Raw genomic sequence first — 15,034 nt, forward strand, 5'->3', positions numbered from 1 at the left:
TCTCCATACATCCTCAGCGCCGCCCCGATTGGCTTCCTTCTCCAGCCAGCTGACATAATCTGGTCCCATGGAGGAAATTAGCCCAAATCAAGGCCACCCAGGATTCACTATTATAGGCATCCAAGTGCACTGAGCCCATGAAAGATCAACCACAACATCCAGATGCTGTCTTGCGTCATCAATCCAGCTCAGCCACATACGCAGAAGCTGCGAAGGGGGCCGGCAACGGCGCCAGCAGCGGTCCAGCAGGCCGAGACGGACGCCTCTAAGAGCGAGTGGTGCGGAGAAGGGCTGGGCTGGTTGTACTGCAGGTGGCCGGGGTCTTACCTGACCCTGCCCAAGGTCCCCGTGTCAGAAGCCTCTCCACCCGTCAGCTGCTGAAGTTTTGTTCGTTCCAAGTGCTCCATATAGTTGTGGATCATCTGGAACAGATGGAAGGAAATACAGTTCAGTCTATGGACCAGCATAAGCCTTAAAAGCACTGCTCAATGGAGGAGTTCTGTGAAAACCTTTCTGGCACTTCCTATTGATTCTGTATCAACGTCCGACCCCGTTAAGTTCTCCGGGGTAAGTTCTCCTGCGGAGCTGAACCTCAAACAATGGAGAGGAGAGCTGGCACATTCTGCTGAACGACCCCTGAATGGTCCTTTTCTGCAATGGAGTGTTGCAGTTGGGGTGTGGTCTGCTCAGATCCAACACACATAGAGACAGGGGTACTTTAAGAGCTTAGTCTGACGCACTGAACCAGAAACTTTGTTTGAAAGAATTGGGTCAGCTTCCCAACTGCCTGGAACACAGTCTCAGAGATTCCTCTTCTTTGAGAAACAGCAAATTTGATCCACGTTGTGTATAAATAGCAAAGAGTTGGCCTGAGGGGTCAGATGGATCGAAGCGTAGCAATCTGAAGCTTTGATGAAATGACACAGGCGTGGCCAAAGGTCTTGGTACTCTTCCACTTTTAAAAAACAGAATCTCAGTTTTCTGTGAAATAAGTTGAAACTGAGAAAAATAATTGGTAACCATCGTGATTCATTCCATATTCCATAGGACAGAAACCCAGTTTTTGATTTATGACTTATTGTATTACTGAAACAATTGAAAATGTCATGGACAAAATTATTGACGCCCCTAGCCAAATATTTTCTAGCATACCTATTTGAGGCAATAACTGTAGTCACAAGCTTTCAGGGTGCTCTACTACTCTTAGAAGTATGTTTTGGGTCATTATCCTGCTAGAAGACCCATGACCTGCAACAGAGACATAGCTGTCCAACACTGGGCAGTAGGGCTGTGCGATTCTGGGTAAAATCAGAGTTACTGACAGTTAATTGAGAAATAAACAATGTTATTGCTCAAACCGGGATTGGAAAACTTTCCTCCTCCTTACCATCACACCATCAAGTTGGAAGCATTTTATTCTCATTGTTTGAAGCTTCTATTCCACCACCTTATAACACATATTAGATTTGTTTTCAAATGTGCCTCCTCTCCCTGTGCAAGTTCATCTCACCGTGACGCAGTACTGTCATGTGTCATGTTTGATGCAATGGATCTCTGCACTATTACAAACACAGCAGAATGATTTTCATGTAAGAATGAATAAGGATATGAATAGTAAGGGTGAGGAGGAAAAAGAAAAAAAAAGATTGGATTAATCACAATCCTGTTTTTGACGATGCATTGTCAGTCATGGTAGAGCAGTACTCCAAGCACATGAATGTAAGAAAATCAAGTCGGGCTTTATTTTCACACGTCATATTCAGTACACTGCTTACAGTGGCAAAATAATGTAATATAAAACCAAAATTTAAAGAAATAAAAGCAAACGGTGTAAAGAGAAAATGGATATTATTGGATGTGACCTGCTGTCAGTTATGAGAATATTGGTAATTATTTGTTTTTTCAAATGTTGTGGGTAACACTGAAGCAAATGAAAGCAACAAAGTCTGCAGAATTTATTTCTGGCTGGGTACATGAATTGCAGAGAAAAAATGTGCAGACAAAATAGTTCAGTGTATTCACAGGTATGTACAGTCATGGCCAAAAGTTCTGAGAATGACAAGTATTGGTTTTCATAAAGCTTGCAGCTTCAGTGTTTGTAGATCTTTTTGTCATATATTTCTATGGTATACTGAAGTATAATTACAAGCATTTCATAAGCGTCAAAGGCTTTAATTGACAATTACATTAAGTTTATGCAAAGAGTCAATATTTGATTTAGGTGCAATCTTACTAGCAGCAATATCCTTGCCTGTGAAGCCCTTTTTGTGCAAAGCAATGATGACTGCATGTGTTTCCTTGCAGGTAACCATGGTTACCAGAGGAAGACCAATCCTTTTGTGGCAGAGCTGAAATGCAGTGGAAGAGGTTTTTTTTGGGATTAAGTTGATTTTCATGGCAAAGAGGGACTTTGCAATAAAATGCAATTCATCTGATCACTCCTCATAACATTCTGGAGTATATGACATTTGCAATCATAAAAACTGAGGCAGCAGACTTTGTGAATATAAATTTTTGTGTCATTCTCAAAACTATTGGCCACGGCTGTACAAGAATAAATTTTATGCTTATTACATATTGTTTTGGTATACTATTGTTTTCGTTATCTTATTTTCGCTAACTTAATTATGTTGCTTAGCAGTGTTGTCACTATAGTGCTGTGCCACTTTATCCAGTGAACATTGCCCACACTGCACCTTCTCCAACAGCTGGTTTATATCTGCCGTATTACTACATCTGTTGTATTAATTATTTCTACAGTCATCACCGTACCTGATCTATTGTGAGGGCACTCCTAACTCCCCTGCGTATTAGTGAATGTATATTTTATGTTTTTATTTCTTAGCTATTACTCTCCTTTCCCACCTCTTCTTCATGTGCTGCACTTGTCTTATTTAGAATCTCTGCACTTTATGTATATATATTTGCACCACAGTCCACTGGAACATTAATTCATGCCACTGTATGCTGCGGATTGTATATAGATGGCATGACAAAGACCCACTTGATTTGATTCCACTTCAAGGATGCCTTGATACTCTTTTCATTGCACTGTGCTTCACAGTAGGGTTCAATTGTTTGAAATCATTTTGTCTTCTGTGAACATCTCAGCTACTGTCACTTACAAAAAGCCTCTAATTTTGTTTAATCCCTCCCAAAGGATATTCCTCCCCAAAGGACTGCACCTTGTCAACATGCATTTTCATCCGGCTAGTTTACAGTTAGGCTTTTTTGTGTCAGTGGTTTAGAAGTGGGGTCTTCCTGGGTCTTCTACCACTGAACCAACTTTCATTCCGACAGCAACTGATGGTGCAAAGTGATACAGTTGTACTCTGATCCTGAAGTTCTCCTTGAATCTTTTGCCATCATTTAAACTATCCCTCTGTTCAATCTGGGGTAAATGTTCCTCTTGCAGCCACATCCAGGGAAGTTGCCTCCAGTCCCATGGACCTTAAACTTCTTGATATTAGCAACCGAGGTCACAGGAACATGAAGTCTATTCCATGACCATTCCTAGCTATTACATTCTTCCTTTCTACCACAGACCACCCTCTGCCTTTTCTCCTCTTGTCCATGTTCAGTGTGATGCAGACAAACGGCGGAGTACTTAACTCCGTTCAAGAAGGCTGAGAAGCTTTCATTTATTTAAAATTATTTTATTTGTATTTAAGTGCCTTAGCGGCTGTGCCCCTCCTTATTTAGCAGAACTGCTTCACCCATATGCTCCACCTCGATCACTTCGATCAGCAGACCACCTGCTTCTGTCTGTACCAAAGGCAAATCGTAAACTAAGGGGCGATAGAGCTTTTGCGGTAGTTGCACCAAAACTCTGGAACGATTTGCCATTGCATGTGAGGCAAGCGCCATCTCTTGTTGTTTTTAAGTTTCGCTTAAAAACCCATTTTTACTCTATGGCTTTTGGTCCAGTGTGTTGTGGTGACAAACCTCATCCTCTCCTTTTTTCTTTCGTGTCTGATTATTCTTTTGCATTTATTTGTTTTTGTGGTTTTTTTGGTTGTGTTTATATTTGTATTTGTTAAATGATGTGCAGCACTTTGGTCAGCCAAGTGGTTGTTTTTATAAGTGCCTTATAAATAAATTGGTATTTAAAATAAGTTACAATAAGCTATAAATTTAAAAAGCAAAGTGTCTTCTCTATGCAATATATGGATGCCAATTACTTACATAATTTAAAAAAAAAAAAAAAAAAAAGTGGAAGGACACCAATACCTTTGGCCGGCTCCATATTTGTGCTCTTTTAACATATCATTATAACCATCTGAGTGCCAGTACATGCAACAGTATTATGGGTCAGTTTGAGTCGTACAATTCACAGATTCCAAAGGCAGAACATAAGTGTCTTTGTCCTCCAGAATGAAAAGGTCTCAGTCATCAAAGGTATTTGGCCTTGGTGCCGTACGAAGGCCTCCAACAAACATGCTGCCATTTGCCTGCTGTGATAAATAGCGCTTCACCAATCAGAATCTATGCTACATCTTGCTCAGTATAGATATGTTATGTGCAACAACAGCCTATAGATGGTATGCACATGATGTCACAGCAGGTGGAAGTTACTACGCTTATACCTACCGAGTGCCAAAAAGACTGAGTGACAGTGTTAGCATTCAGCTTTGATGCCGGGAACATCCCTCTAAAACAGGAAAGAGGTGTTGTGTATGGCTGCTGTAGTTGTGTGACTGATTGTGCAAACCGACATAACATGAATTTGGAGCTCACTTTTTACATAGCGCTGAAAACTAAAGAAAAGAACCGAATGGATCTCTAGAATCCGCAGCAGCAATTGGAATCCAAACTCCGAGACACGGATCTGCGGTTGTCATTTCATATTAGTTATGTTCGATTTTTTTGTTATAAACCATATCGACCACTCAATTAAATATTTAGCAGCATTCATAAATATTATATGAAACTGTACAGTTTTTGTCAGCATTTATTAAAACAAAATCAGTGTGTTCTACATACAAAGTGGGGAATGGTCAGGGAGGGTCAGGGAGGGTTAGGTAGGGTTAGGTAGCCAAGGCAAACCCAGGGACTACTGCAAAAAGAAAGTTTAGACAGATCAAACGTTTCTACAAAACATATCGTCAGGAAACCTGATTGCTGGCCATATATAAATGTCCACAGTCCTCTGGTCCTTTGGTAAGTTAGACGGACCCCTGTTGAGTTCAACTGATTAAGCAGGTAGGTTTGTTTCCCCGACTAAAATTTGCCATGTTGCAGCGTGTTTTGCTACTCAGTCCATGTGAGGCGGCATGTTCGGGGGGGGGGGGGGGGGGGGGAGAGTGACATCAATGCACACCCCCTATCTGCTGAGAGAAATGTTTATTGCACTAGTGTGTGTGTGTGTGTGTGTGTGTGTGTGTGTGTGTGTGTGTGTGTGTGTGTGTGTGTGTGTGTGTGTGTGTAATTCGGATGAGTTTGCTCCTGCAGACCAACGACATGCAGGCAGCCACATTGCTGTCCCTGTGGTATGTGAGGCTCAGCCAGTAAACCTGATGCCTCAGACCTGCAGGACTGGGAGTATGAATCTCATATCCGCTGTCTGTATGTCGAGTTGACGCACAGGATTCCTCCAGGTACTTTGGCTTCATGACATGCGGTCAGGCAAACTGGCATCTCTGAACTGGTTAGAATATGACTGTGTGGGCATATGTGTGCCCTGTGATGGACTGGCATTCCCTCCAAGATGAACCCCAACCTTGAGCCCAATGTTGCCTGGGAGCCTGCAGGCAACCCCCCCCCCCACCCCCCACCACCAGAATGGGTGGATGGACCCATAAGCACTCAGGAGGGTCGCAGGGGCACATAAGCGTATCTGCGTGACTCCTAACACCCCCCCCCCCCCCTTACCTCCGTGTGCCTCTGATGGAGGGCGTTGTACTCCTTCCTGAGCTCAGTCTCTCGCTCCTCCAGCCTGCTGACTGAAAGAAGGGCAGTTGGTTGGCAGGTTGGCATGGCGTGGTTAATGTGGCACAGTCAGAAACCCCAGGTGCCCTGACAAAATGTCACCTCGCCCCCCCCCCCCACCTAATTTTATACATTACTGTACATATTCAAGGCCACCTGTAACATGCTGGGCCCCCAGAATCTGCCAGGGTATCCATGCCTTGCCTGTACCCCTGGGCATGACTGACGCAACACGACCAGTTTGGACACAACAGTCCGCTGGGACAAACCAGTACATATCTGGCTAAAACATAAGTACCCATTAAAGTACCCAGCTACACAGAGAAGGGTATTTTGATACAAGAAATCTCAATGAAATCTGTGGCGAGTAGCAAATTCACCAACATGAGTAACGGTTTACAGTCTTATGGAAAGTTTTTAAATGTTGCATAAAATCCACAAACTGCAATTAAAGCAAAAATAAATTTAAAATTGATTTATTGTTTATAGGAATCCACATTCATATCTATATTATCTGCGATACTGGAAGGAAAGAGAGCCACTTAAAATAACTGCATATGTACTTGTAGCGGGAAATGTACTTTGAAGTGACCTGTTCTGTGGTGCAGCATCGGTAGCAAAAATAAATAGCGGATGTTTTATTTTAAAGCTACTGCCAGTTGCAGTAAGGCAGAGTGTCCACAAGATGTCCTCTGTACAGCAGGACAAAAGTCTGCGCAACTCACCACCAACGCCAGCGGGGGATATAAAACGCAGGAAACCCGGTAATCTTTCAGCCGATTTCAAACGGGCTTGCTTTGGAGGTCACTGAACAGCATAATCCCTCTATTAGCCATGTGATTTAATCTAAGCCTAGTATGGCAAATACCTTACCTTTGGCATAAACAAAAACTGAGAATGGCAATACATTTTCACTTAACTACAAAAATAACCATTTAGCGCTAAAAAAAAAAAACAGTGTTTTCCAGAATTAGAGATTAACAGTTGCAAATAACACAGACTGCAAAGACTAACACAAAACCAAGTGTCATCGGTGTGGTTTTAAATGAGTAACAAACAGTAAATTGTCAGACTGTGATTAACTAGGCAAAATATGTACATAAGTGGGAGTGAACAGCGAACAAAACAGAGAAACCAATGAGCTAATAATTGCCTTCAGGAAACACTTCAGGGCCATCGTACAGATCCTGAACTTTGTGGACTGGGGCATCGGACCATTCTTCGATAATACTGTTCGGTACATGCAGGCATGAATTCGGAGACTTTTCCCCCCGTGCCATATTCAATGATTTTGAATGTTTAGTGACCGACGCCTGAACTGACCGATGTGGCGTCTCCAGAACGCCTCGGGTAGCTGTAAAAACTCACACATCGAAGCCCTGACTGTCCGCCGTCTCACAGCTGACGCATCCTGCTAATTAGCATTCAGCTCGACATGAATCACCTCTAACTGTGTTTGTAATTGAAATTAAGTTACTTCAGTCAAAATCCATTTTCATTCCATTATGTATGGCCACCCCCATACATGCGTGTATACAATACAATGTATAATATGCATTACACAGACAGGTGCCGCCCGATACATTTACCGTAAACAAATTATTTGAGTTTTGTCGGCTGATCCTTAGGACCTGGTACGATACCACGGCTGGTCATGCCACCATAAGCGGCACGGTAACCGGCAGCTTTGTTTACTCTACGTCGCACGCTGTTCCAGTGTCAGCAGACGTGTGCAGGCAACTGTTCATGGCAATTATGCAACCAGTTATCAGAACCCAACCCTGTCATACGTTGAGGAGTGTGTGCTTGTGTTTATATATATGAAAATACATTACAGTCTGTGTGTAAGCGTGGGCGATATGGCTAACGTGACATATAACATGTTTGGTTAGAACCACAATCCAAACGCAATCTTTTTTATTTACAAACCAACCACACTGGAACACACTAATGATGATTAACCATTTAACGACTTAAGCAGCAACTATATGCTTACTAGAAACACTGCTTGTACCATTATAAAATAAACTCAGTTAATGGATGTAAAATATGAAATTATATATAAGGAACTGACTCATTATAGCAGAAGTGCTTCTTAGTTTTCTTTTAATACTGACGTTAAATACAAATGAATCACTTTGGTCAATAACTGCGCATTTCTAAACTCAGTTTTCAAGAAATACAAACAATAACCACATAAAACTAGTTGTGTTGCCACCTCTCATATGAACAGTATTTTCAAGTTTGGAAATTACATTATATTGGTCCACATGAGATTTCACAAACCCAAACCATTTCAACACCAGCAGAACCTTTTTGTGGAGGCAGTTCTTCCCGCTCAGCCACACCGCAAACACGTTCATTCGACCACATAGCTGACCTGTCTATGGTCTGTGCGTTATTTACCGCATGACGAGTGCAATGTTTTTAGCAGCCCGATGTTAAAAGGTTTAAGAAAGATCAATTGAGTTTTTAGTTCAAGATCTAGTCACTAAGTTGAGGTCCATTGAGACAGATGACTGACAAAGTGAGATAAACAGACAGCGCTGAGACGTTATGCAGGCGTCGGGTGACAGGTGTTTGCCAGTTTCAGACTTGTAGCTGGCATTCATTGGAAGCTCAGCCAGGCCACATTTACTCCTAGTTTACAAACCTGCTGTGAAGGAGTCAAGTGCTGCATCATGTTTCTTACAATAACTCAGAAAAGCTCATCATGGATCCAACTGCAGTCAGTCACGATAAATTATCGTTACATTGCCCACCACTATACATACGAAATTACCAGGAAGCAAGGTGCATGGAACATTTAAACCTCCCCCCCCCCCCCCCCCAGGGTCATGTGCAGCCTTAAGCTCACCAACTTTACATACAGTGGTTTCTGTGTTTGACCCAGTGAATTTAGCAATAGTTCCCAGACGCGACATTTCAGGTGCGTGATCAAGCAGGGATGACCAGCAGCTGTGGGCCTCTGCAGCACTCCGCTGTGACCTCACAGGGTGTTTTCCGGCGCTCCGTAATAGATACTGACATCAGCCGTTTATGCAACGTGGGTTGAAAAATGAGAAGTGGACCCGGGCATGGAAGAGGCCACAGGTCAAAGGGTGCACTGTGGCATGGGAAGCGCAGACCTAAGAGGATGGCTGCCACTGAAGCACCCTGCAGGGGGCAGGCCTGAGCAATAGGTGAGCAGGGAAGCTAATAAACACACGGGTACGCGTTCATGTTAGAGACTCTGCACATGCATGTCTCAGCACACGAGTCACTTTGTGAGTGTGGGTGTTTGTTTAGGGTACAGGGGTATCAGTGTGCGTCTCCCCAAACTAACATGGGCACCGCAAGCTACCGGCAACACCAGGCACCCCTCACGAGTAACAGACCGGTGCCACGCGTGCGGATCTTCAAACCGCCACGCAATCCGCTTACATCTGACAGCGAGGACGGTCACGCACTGCTCATGTGGCAGAGCGGGGACGATCTGGCTGGAGAGCGGCACCTGGAAAGGCGGGCATGGGCATGGGCAGGAGGGCACTCACTCTGGTCTGCATAGTTCTTGGATTTGAGCTCCAGCTGACGAGCCTGGGACTCCAGCGTCTCCACACGGACCTGCAGATCCTTCTTCTCCTGCTCCTGAGAGTCCTCAAACTCGATGAACCTCTGAGGGGAGAGAGATGGGCCTGGCGTCAGAGAGGGTCTCGTGCCTGGGCAGGGTGTACAGGTCAGACAGCGGGGCACAGATACGGATTCATATAACGATCTCTGTGCCACAGAGCTCAGCTGCGGCTATATTCTTAACAATACCAAAAGTTACACTGAAACTCGGGCTTCAAGATATTTCATGAGCACATGTATCCTTCAAATGTGCTGCTTTATAGTGGTCATGTGACATATAAAAAGCTGTACGAGGAAGCCAGATAAAACAATAACGACAATGCATAACCATTAGTAGTAAATAAGCTAAAACCAGCTGACCAATCAGCACTCGAGTAACAAGGTCCTTTTTCCAACTGTTGCTATTCCAAGTAGCCAAAGCATTTTCCCGGAAGCCTGAGCTCTCTGCTTTATCCAGAGCTCAGGACAGGCATGTGAGCGTAAGACCGTGCTACACGGGGACCATGCTGGCTGATGGCCGGACGGGGTCAAAGGTCGGCAGCATGCGACAGAAGTGTTGCTTGTTACAGGGCAAGCTGAAAATGCCCAGACCCACAGCAAACCGCCGGGCCGACAGCGAATACTTTGTCAGTTACAGTCGGCGGATGTTACACAGACCCAACGCTAACTAGAGTACAGAGTGAGTACGGGTGGGTGCAGGGGGACAGGCCTCAGGAAGAGTGATACTGTGATGTGAGGAGAGACTAATACTGGCTATTACAGTGAAAAACCGCCAGTGGAGAGCAGACCGCAGTGAGGAGACACACACACACACACACGCACACACACACACACACGCACACACATGCACACGCACACACATGCACACGCACACACATGCACACGCACACCGATAAACAGAACAGAGATGCTTTATGCATCCCCACAGCAAAACTTTTTTCACCCATCTCATCTTGCGTCCAGTGAGACAAACAAATCAACAGGTGCGAGAAAGTTTACAGGTCAGCGCAGCGTCGAGCAGCCCCGCAGCAGTCAGGGGTTAAGGGCCTCGGTCAGGGGCCCAACAGGGGCAGTCTGTCGGCCCTGGGATTCGTACCGGCGACCTGACAACAGGCACGAGTGCCAACCCACAGAGCCACACACAACCCCCCCAGGAGCTGCGTTTTCCTAACAAAAAGTGTTTGTGGCTCAGAAACAGTTTAAAACAGGGAGATTAAAGCTAAAAAACAGTAAAAATTAAAGCTTAACACGGCCACACCCATGACTAACCAAAGTAACATTTAATTAATTAGTCATTAAAACACAAATTTGAAGACAGCTGTCAGTTTACGATGTATTTGTCACCTTCATGCCAAGTGCAAGTCTCAAAAAAAGGTAAAAAAAGAAGAAAAAAAAACTCGCCCCAATGACCGAGGCAGGAGTGGGGAGGGGGGCTCGTCAGCCCTGCCCCCCAGCCAAGGAGCAGGTCACCTGTGTCCTAGTGGCAGCTGCTCCTGGTGCCTTAGGACCTGCCCTAAAAACCAGCCAATAATTTATTCGGCTGCACGTTTTGCAGGCTATTTCTGCCGTGCACAGCCCACGCCGCCCCGGAACAGCGGCACAGGGCAGGTTATGATGAGCAGAGCAGCGTTCAGAAAGCTGTGCTTTGGTCCCCAAAGGCAGGTCGGGGACACGCTGCTGGCAGACAGTGACTGCAGAGCACCTGACCTTACACAGGCTCAGCGGACCTCGTGCAGAGTCGTGCAGAGTCGTGCAGCGGACAGCCAGGGAACAAACTGAAATCTCCAAGTTCATCAGCAAATGGGGGATAGATTTTCACTCCCAGTGTGAAGTGAGCTGAATTCCACGGGGAAGAAGCATAACCAGCACAAAACGCAATAAGAGCAACAGCGGCACTACAGCAGCCCCCAGAGCGATGGCTGGCTGCCAGGGCCTTCACTCGTATGTGTGCAGCCCCCTAATATCACGACTGCGGAGGGAGGAAGACGAAGAGGGAGCAGGACGAAGAGGGACAGGTAGCGACGCTAAAGAGCAGCAAGAGATTAAAGGATAATAAGGAGAGACACCTGTCAGGTCTGGGATGCTCAGGAGCTGTTAAGGGAATCAAGATCACTGAGAGTGTACACTGTGAATATGGCAGTGCCCCCAGGCACAAGCAGCAGCTCCGCGCCCCAGCCTCCCCCTCCGAGGGCCGCGACCCTCACCGCATCCCCACAGGCCCAGGCCCCGGGCCCCAGCCTCCCCCTCCGAGGGCCGCGACCCTCACCGCATCCCCACAGGCCAGTTAGTCACAATAAGCACAAATCTGAGGGGGACAAAAGGACAGGAGAGGAGTCACAGGAGTCACGAGGAGGTAAAGCCCACTGTGCCTCTGCAAGCATCTAAGCAGACAAAAATAAAAACTAAGCTAAAATGAGTTTGATAAACAAGTTCCTCCCTGTGCTGTTGAGCAAAAACATACAGAATGGAGAATACAGAGCGACCAAAACAAAGGTCCCCGTAATATGAGAGTAAGCAGGATAGAGGTTTCCTGTGCACAGGTGCTCTGCCACTCCAGGTCACAATACCCCGAATCGCCTGCGGATGGCGCACATGGAAAACGCAGGAGTCAGACTGGGGTGCAGGCTACTGTCCTGAGGGTACTCAGCAAAAACCAGCGGCCAACTCCAGCCCTTGTGATCAGCCCAGGCCTCAGCATGTGTCCTGCCCCCACCCCCCATGGCGGACGGGGCTCATATGACAGGCGCTCAGAGAAAAGAAAGTAGCAAGAAAGAGAAAAGCTGCCTTCTTAGTCTTCACAATGTTCGCATTGTGCGTCAGTATCTGCAGGAAATGTGCTGACCTCCACCCAAAAATAGAGAATTCAGCAGCCCCAAGGCGAACGCCGCTCCCGACACGAGACACCAAACGGTGATTTGTTTACCCGCCTGTAACATACATGCAGTTGCCTTTCATGATGTTTTGAGCTGAGGCAGCCCAGCTCCTCCAAAGACAAGCTGGCAGAAGGTCCCAGGTGATGCCTTATAAAGTCCTGGGCAGACAGAGGAGGGACTCAGTCACCTTTCGGGGTCCAAAGCTTCCCCACAGCTAAACCGTCCTCACTTAACCTCTGGAACCAAAATGACAGTATAGCAGCAAGCGCTAGTTAACCTGCTAACACAGCACGAAAATGCTCAGACCGCTAGTTCAGCGGTACAACATTCTGATGCTTCACTTGCAAAATAACTGGTTCTCTCAAGGAACCATTCGGGACAAACTGCAAATAAGTGACTGGTAAGGAATGTGAGGTTATACTGACAGCGAGGGCAGAAAGCATCATCCCAGACATCAGAGGGACACGGGTGGCTGGACAGGAGAGAAGGCAGGGGAAGAGCTGAGGAAGCACTTCTGAGAAAAAGCGTGAAAATACGCTCAATATATATTAAAGCAGATTGCATTCAGTACCGAGGAGCAGGGGGCTGCGGGGAGCCAGTCTGCAGCTTCAGGCACAAAGGCACGGGTCTGTGGCGCGTCTCCCAAGGAAGCCACGTTCCGAAGGAGAAGATGAGCAGAAGATGGGAGGGGAGAAATCAAGCAAACAGCCAACGGCTGGTCTGGCACGTTCCAGGACCCTGAACTGCTGGCTGGTGACCCACGGCGAAAAGACCCCCAGCTTCATAGAATTTAATATATAAAAACAGTGAGAGAAGAAAGGAGGGGGTGGTCCAACGAAGGCCCACAGAACAGCGTCACTGAATTCAGAATCAGGCCCTTAGTCACCGGAGGGAGGAGGGAAGCCACCCAGCCCAGCAGCCTGGGTACATCAGAGAAAGGAGCGGCACTGCATGTGGAGTTACATCGGGTATGTGAGACAGGGCCCTGCAAGGCTGCCCCCTACAGGACGAGGTGGCACGCACACAGGGCCATGCCCCAGTAACAAAAAACAGCAGAGGAAGGCCACAACCTACTCATGAAAACACGCGTGAAAGAAGAAAGAAAAAAAAACAGAACATGAAAACACATCAAGCCGCATGAAGCATCATCAGCAAGTGCTTCCTAAGCAGCCAATCAGATTAGCAGCTCTGAGACCACTCAGCCTTCTCACATGACCCCAATTAGTCACGCACTCCAACAAACGCGAGAAGAAAATGAAAACGCTTTCATTTAGCGCCGATGCGACGCCAGTGGGGTTTACAGCAGGGTGAGCCATGAACGCAAAGGGGATGTCATGCGCTACAGAAGCACCCCCCACTCCCCCGACACGGGGCCTTTGGGAGACTCCCGGAGGATGCGAGGGTTTCTGGTGACAGAGCAAATCACATTTTTTCCATGAACATTTCTGACTACACCCACTTCCTCCCAGTGTCTGGAAAGACACGCACGTCTCCTATAAAAGGAGGGAAGTACTACGCTTCCGGTCAAGAGCTGCGATCTGTTATCTCGCTCCTGTTCTCTGGCCTAGGAAGCGGCGAGGAAAGGAGTTTTAAGCAAACGGACCTCCTCTTCTTCAGTGTATAATCAATCCCTTTTGACGTTTTTGACTCCATCTAGTTTATCGGGCTGTTTGTCTATCTGTACCCCTTCCACGTGACGCTGTGTAGGAAGCCGTAACGGCAGGGCCCTGCTTGCCTTAAGAAAACATCAGGTACATTTTTTTAAAATCCAGGAAGCAGCCATGCACAAACTTTTAGCAAAACATCTTCGGAAACGCATCGTCACACCCAACGCAGAGGCACCGTCTTCCCCTCAACGTTCTGGGGTGAGTTTCCCGAAGCGTTCTTAACGCTACGTCGTTCTTAAGTTCTGTGTTAAAAGATAGAACTAACGAACGACGTAGCGTTAAGGCGGCTTCGGGAAACTCGCCCCTGATCATTATGACTTTTAACTAAACTCTCTATATGCTACATTCTTTTGACTTCCTAGCTACATGGTTGTACCCGTTTCACATCTAGAGGTGCACAATACATGTCACCACATCAGTATGAGCTGATATTTGTCCATTTGTCCAAAAAAAATAAAAATTAAAAATTAAGACATCGGTCTAATGTGCCAATTTGCCAGCTTTAGACTTTGTTCAATATTCAAAGTTAGCAGCACAAGAGCTAAAGAAATAACTACTAAAACAGAGATGATTGCTTTGGGCCATCGGCCATTTCCCGTACTGTAAGAGGAGGAGTTTCATTGGCTCAATCACCACTTAGAAGAGGTCTCAAAGTGCCACGGCCGAGATCTGCCCCGCGACATTAGACTGTGTAAAAATAAGATGACAAAAGGAGAAGTGGCCATAGATCAGTGCACCACGTACTTGTAGCAGGAGCAGATCATTTTCAAATGTGCATGCAACACATCTGTGATGCCCTCAAAGTGCATTCATGCTTGACATGGTGCAAATAAAAATATGAAGTCCTCATCCATAGCGGGGAAGAGTGAGACCAAACACGATCAAACTGCAGTTTTTTTTAATGGTGCGGGTGATGAGTCAGACAGAAAAATTCGCCAGTCCCACACTGGTCACCAG

General features: G+C 46.1%; 1 protein-coding gene across 10 annotated transcripts in view; it reads right to left on the reverse strand.

The window, feature by feature from the left end:
- The window catches only part of spag9b (sperm associated antigen 9b), a 52,962-nt gene that overhangs the window by 28,184 nt on the left and 9,744 nt on the right, over window positions 1-15,034 (reverse strand). For all 10 annotated transcript variants that reach the window (XM_023831209.2, XM_072712312.1, XM_072712304.1 and 7 more), the window contains exons 2-4: window positions 9,462-9,582; window positions 5,872-5,942; window positions 328-422 (exon numbers count right to left, since the gene is read on the reverse strand). In XM_023831209.2, the coding sequence (XP_023686977.2) occupies window positions 328-422; window positions 5,872-5,942; window positions 9,462-9,582 (287 nt within the window). The remainder of the gene's footprint in view (window positions 1-327; window positions 423-5,871; window positions 5,943-9,461; window positions 9,583-15,034) is intronic.

This window comes from Paramormyrops kingsleyae, chromosome 5 (genome assembly GCF_048594095.1).
Source record: "Paramormyrops kingsleyae isolate MSU_618 chromosome 5, PKINGS_0.4, whole genome shotgun sequence".
Taxonomy (NCBI): domain Eukaryota; kingdom Metazoa; phylum Chordata; class Actinopteri; order Osteoglossiformes; family Mormyridae; genus Paramormyrops; species Paramormyrops kingsleyae.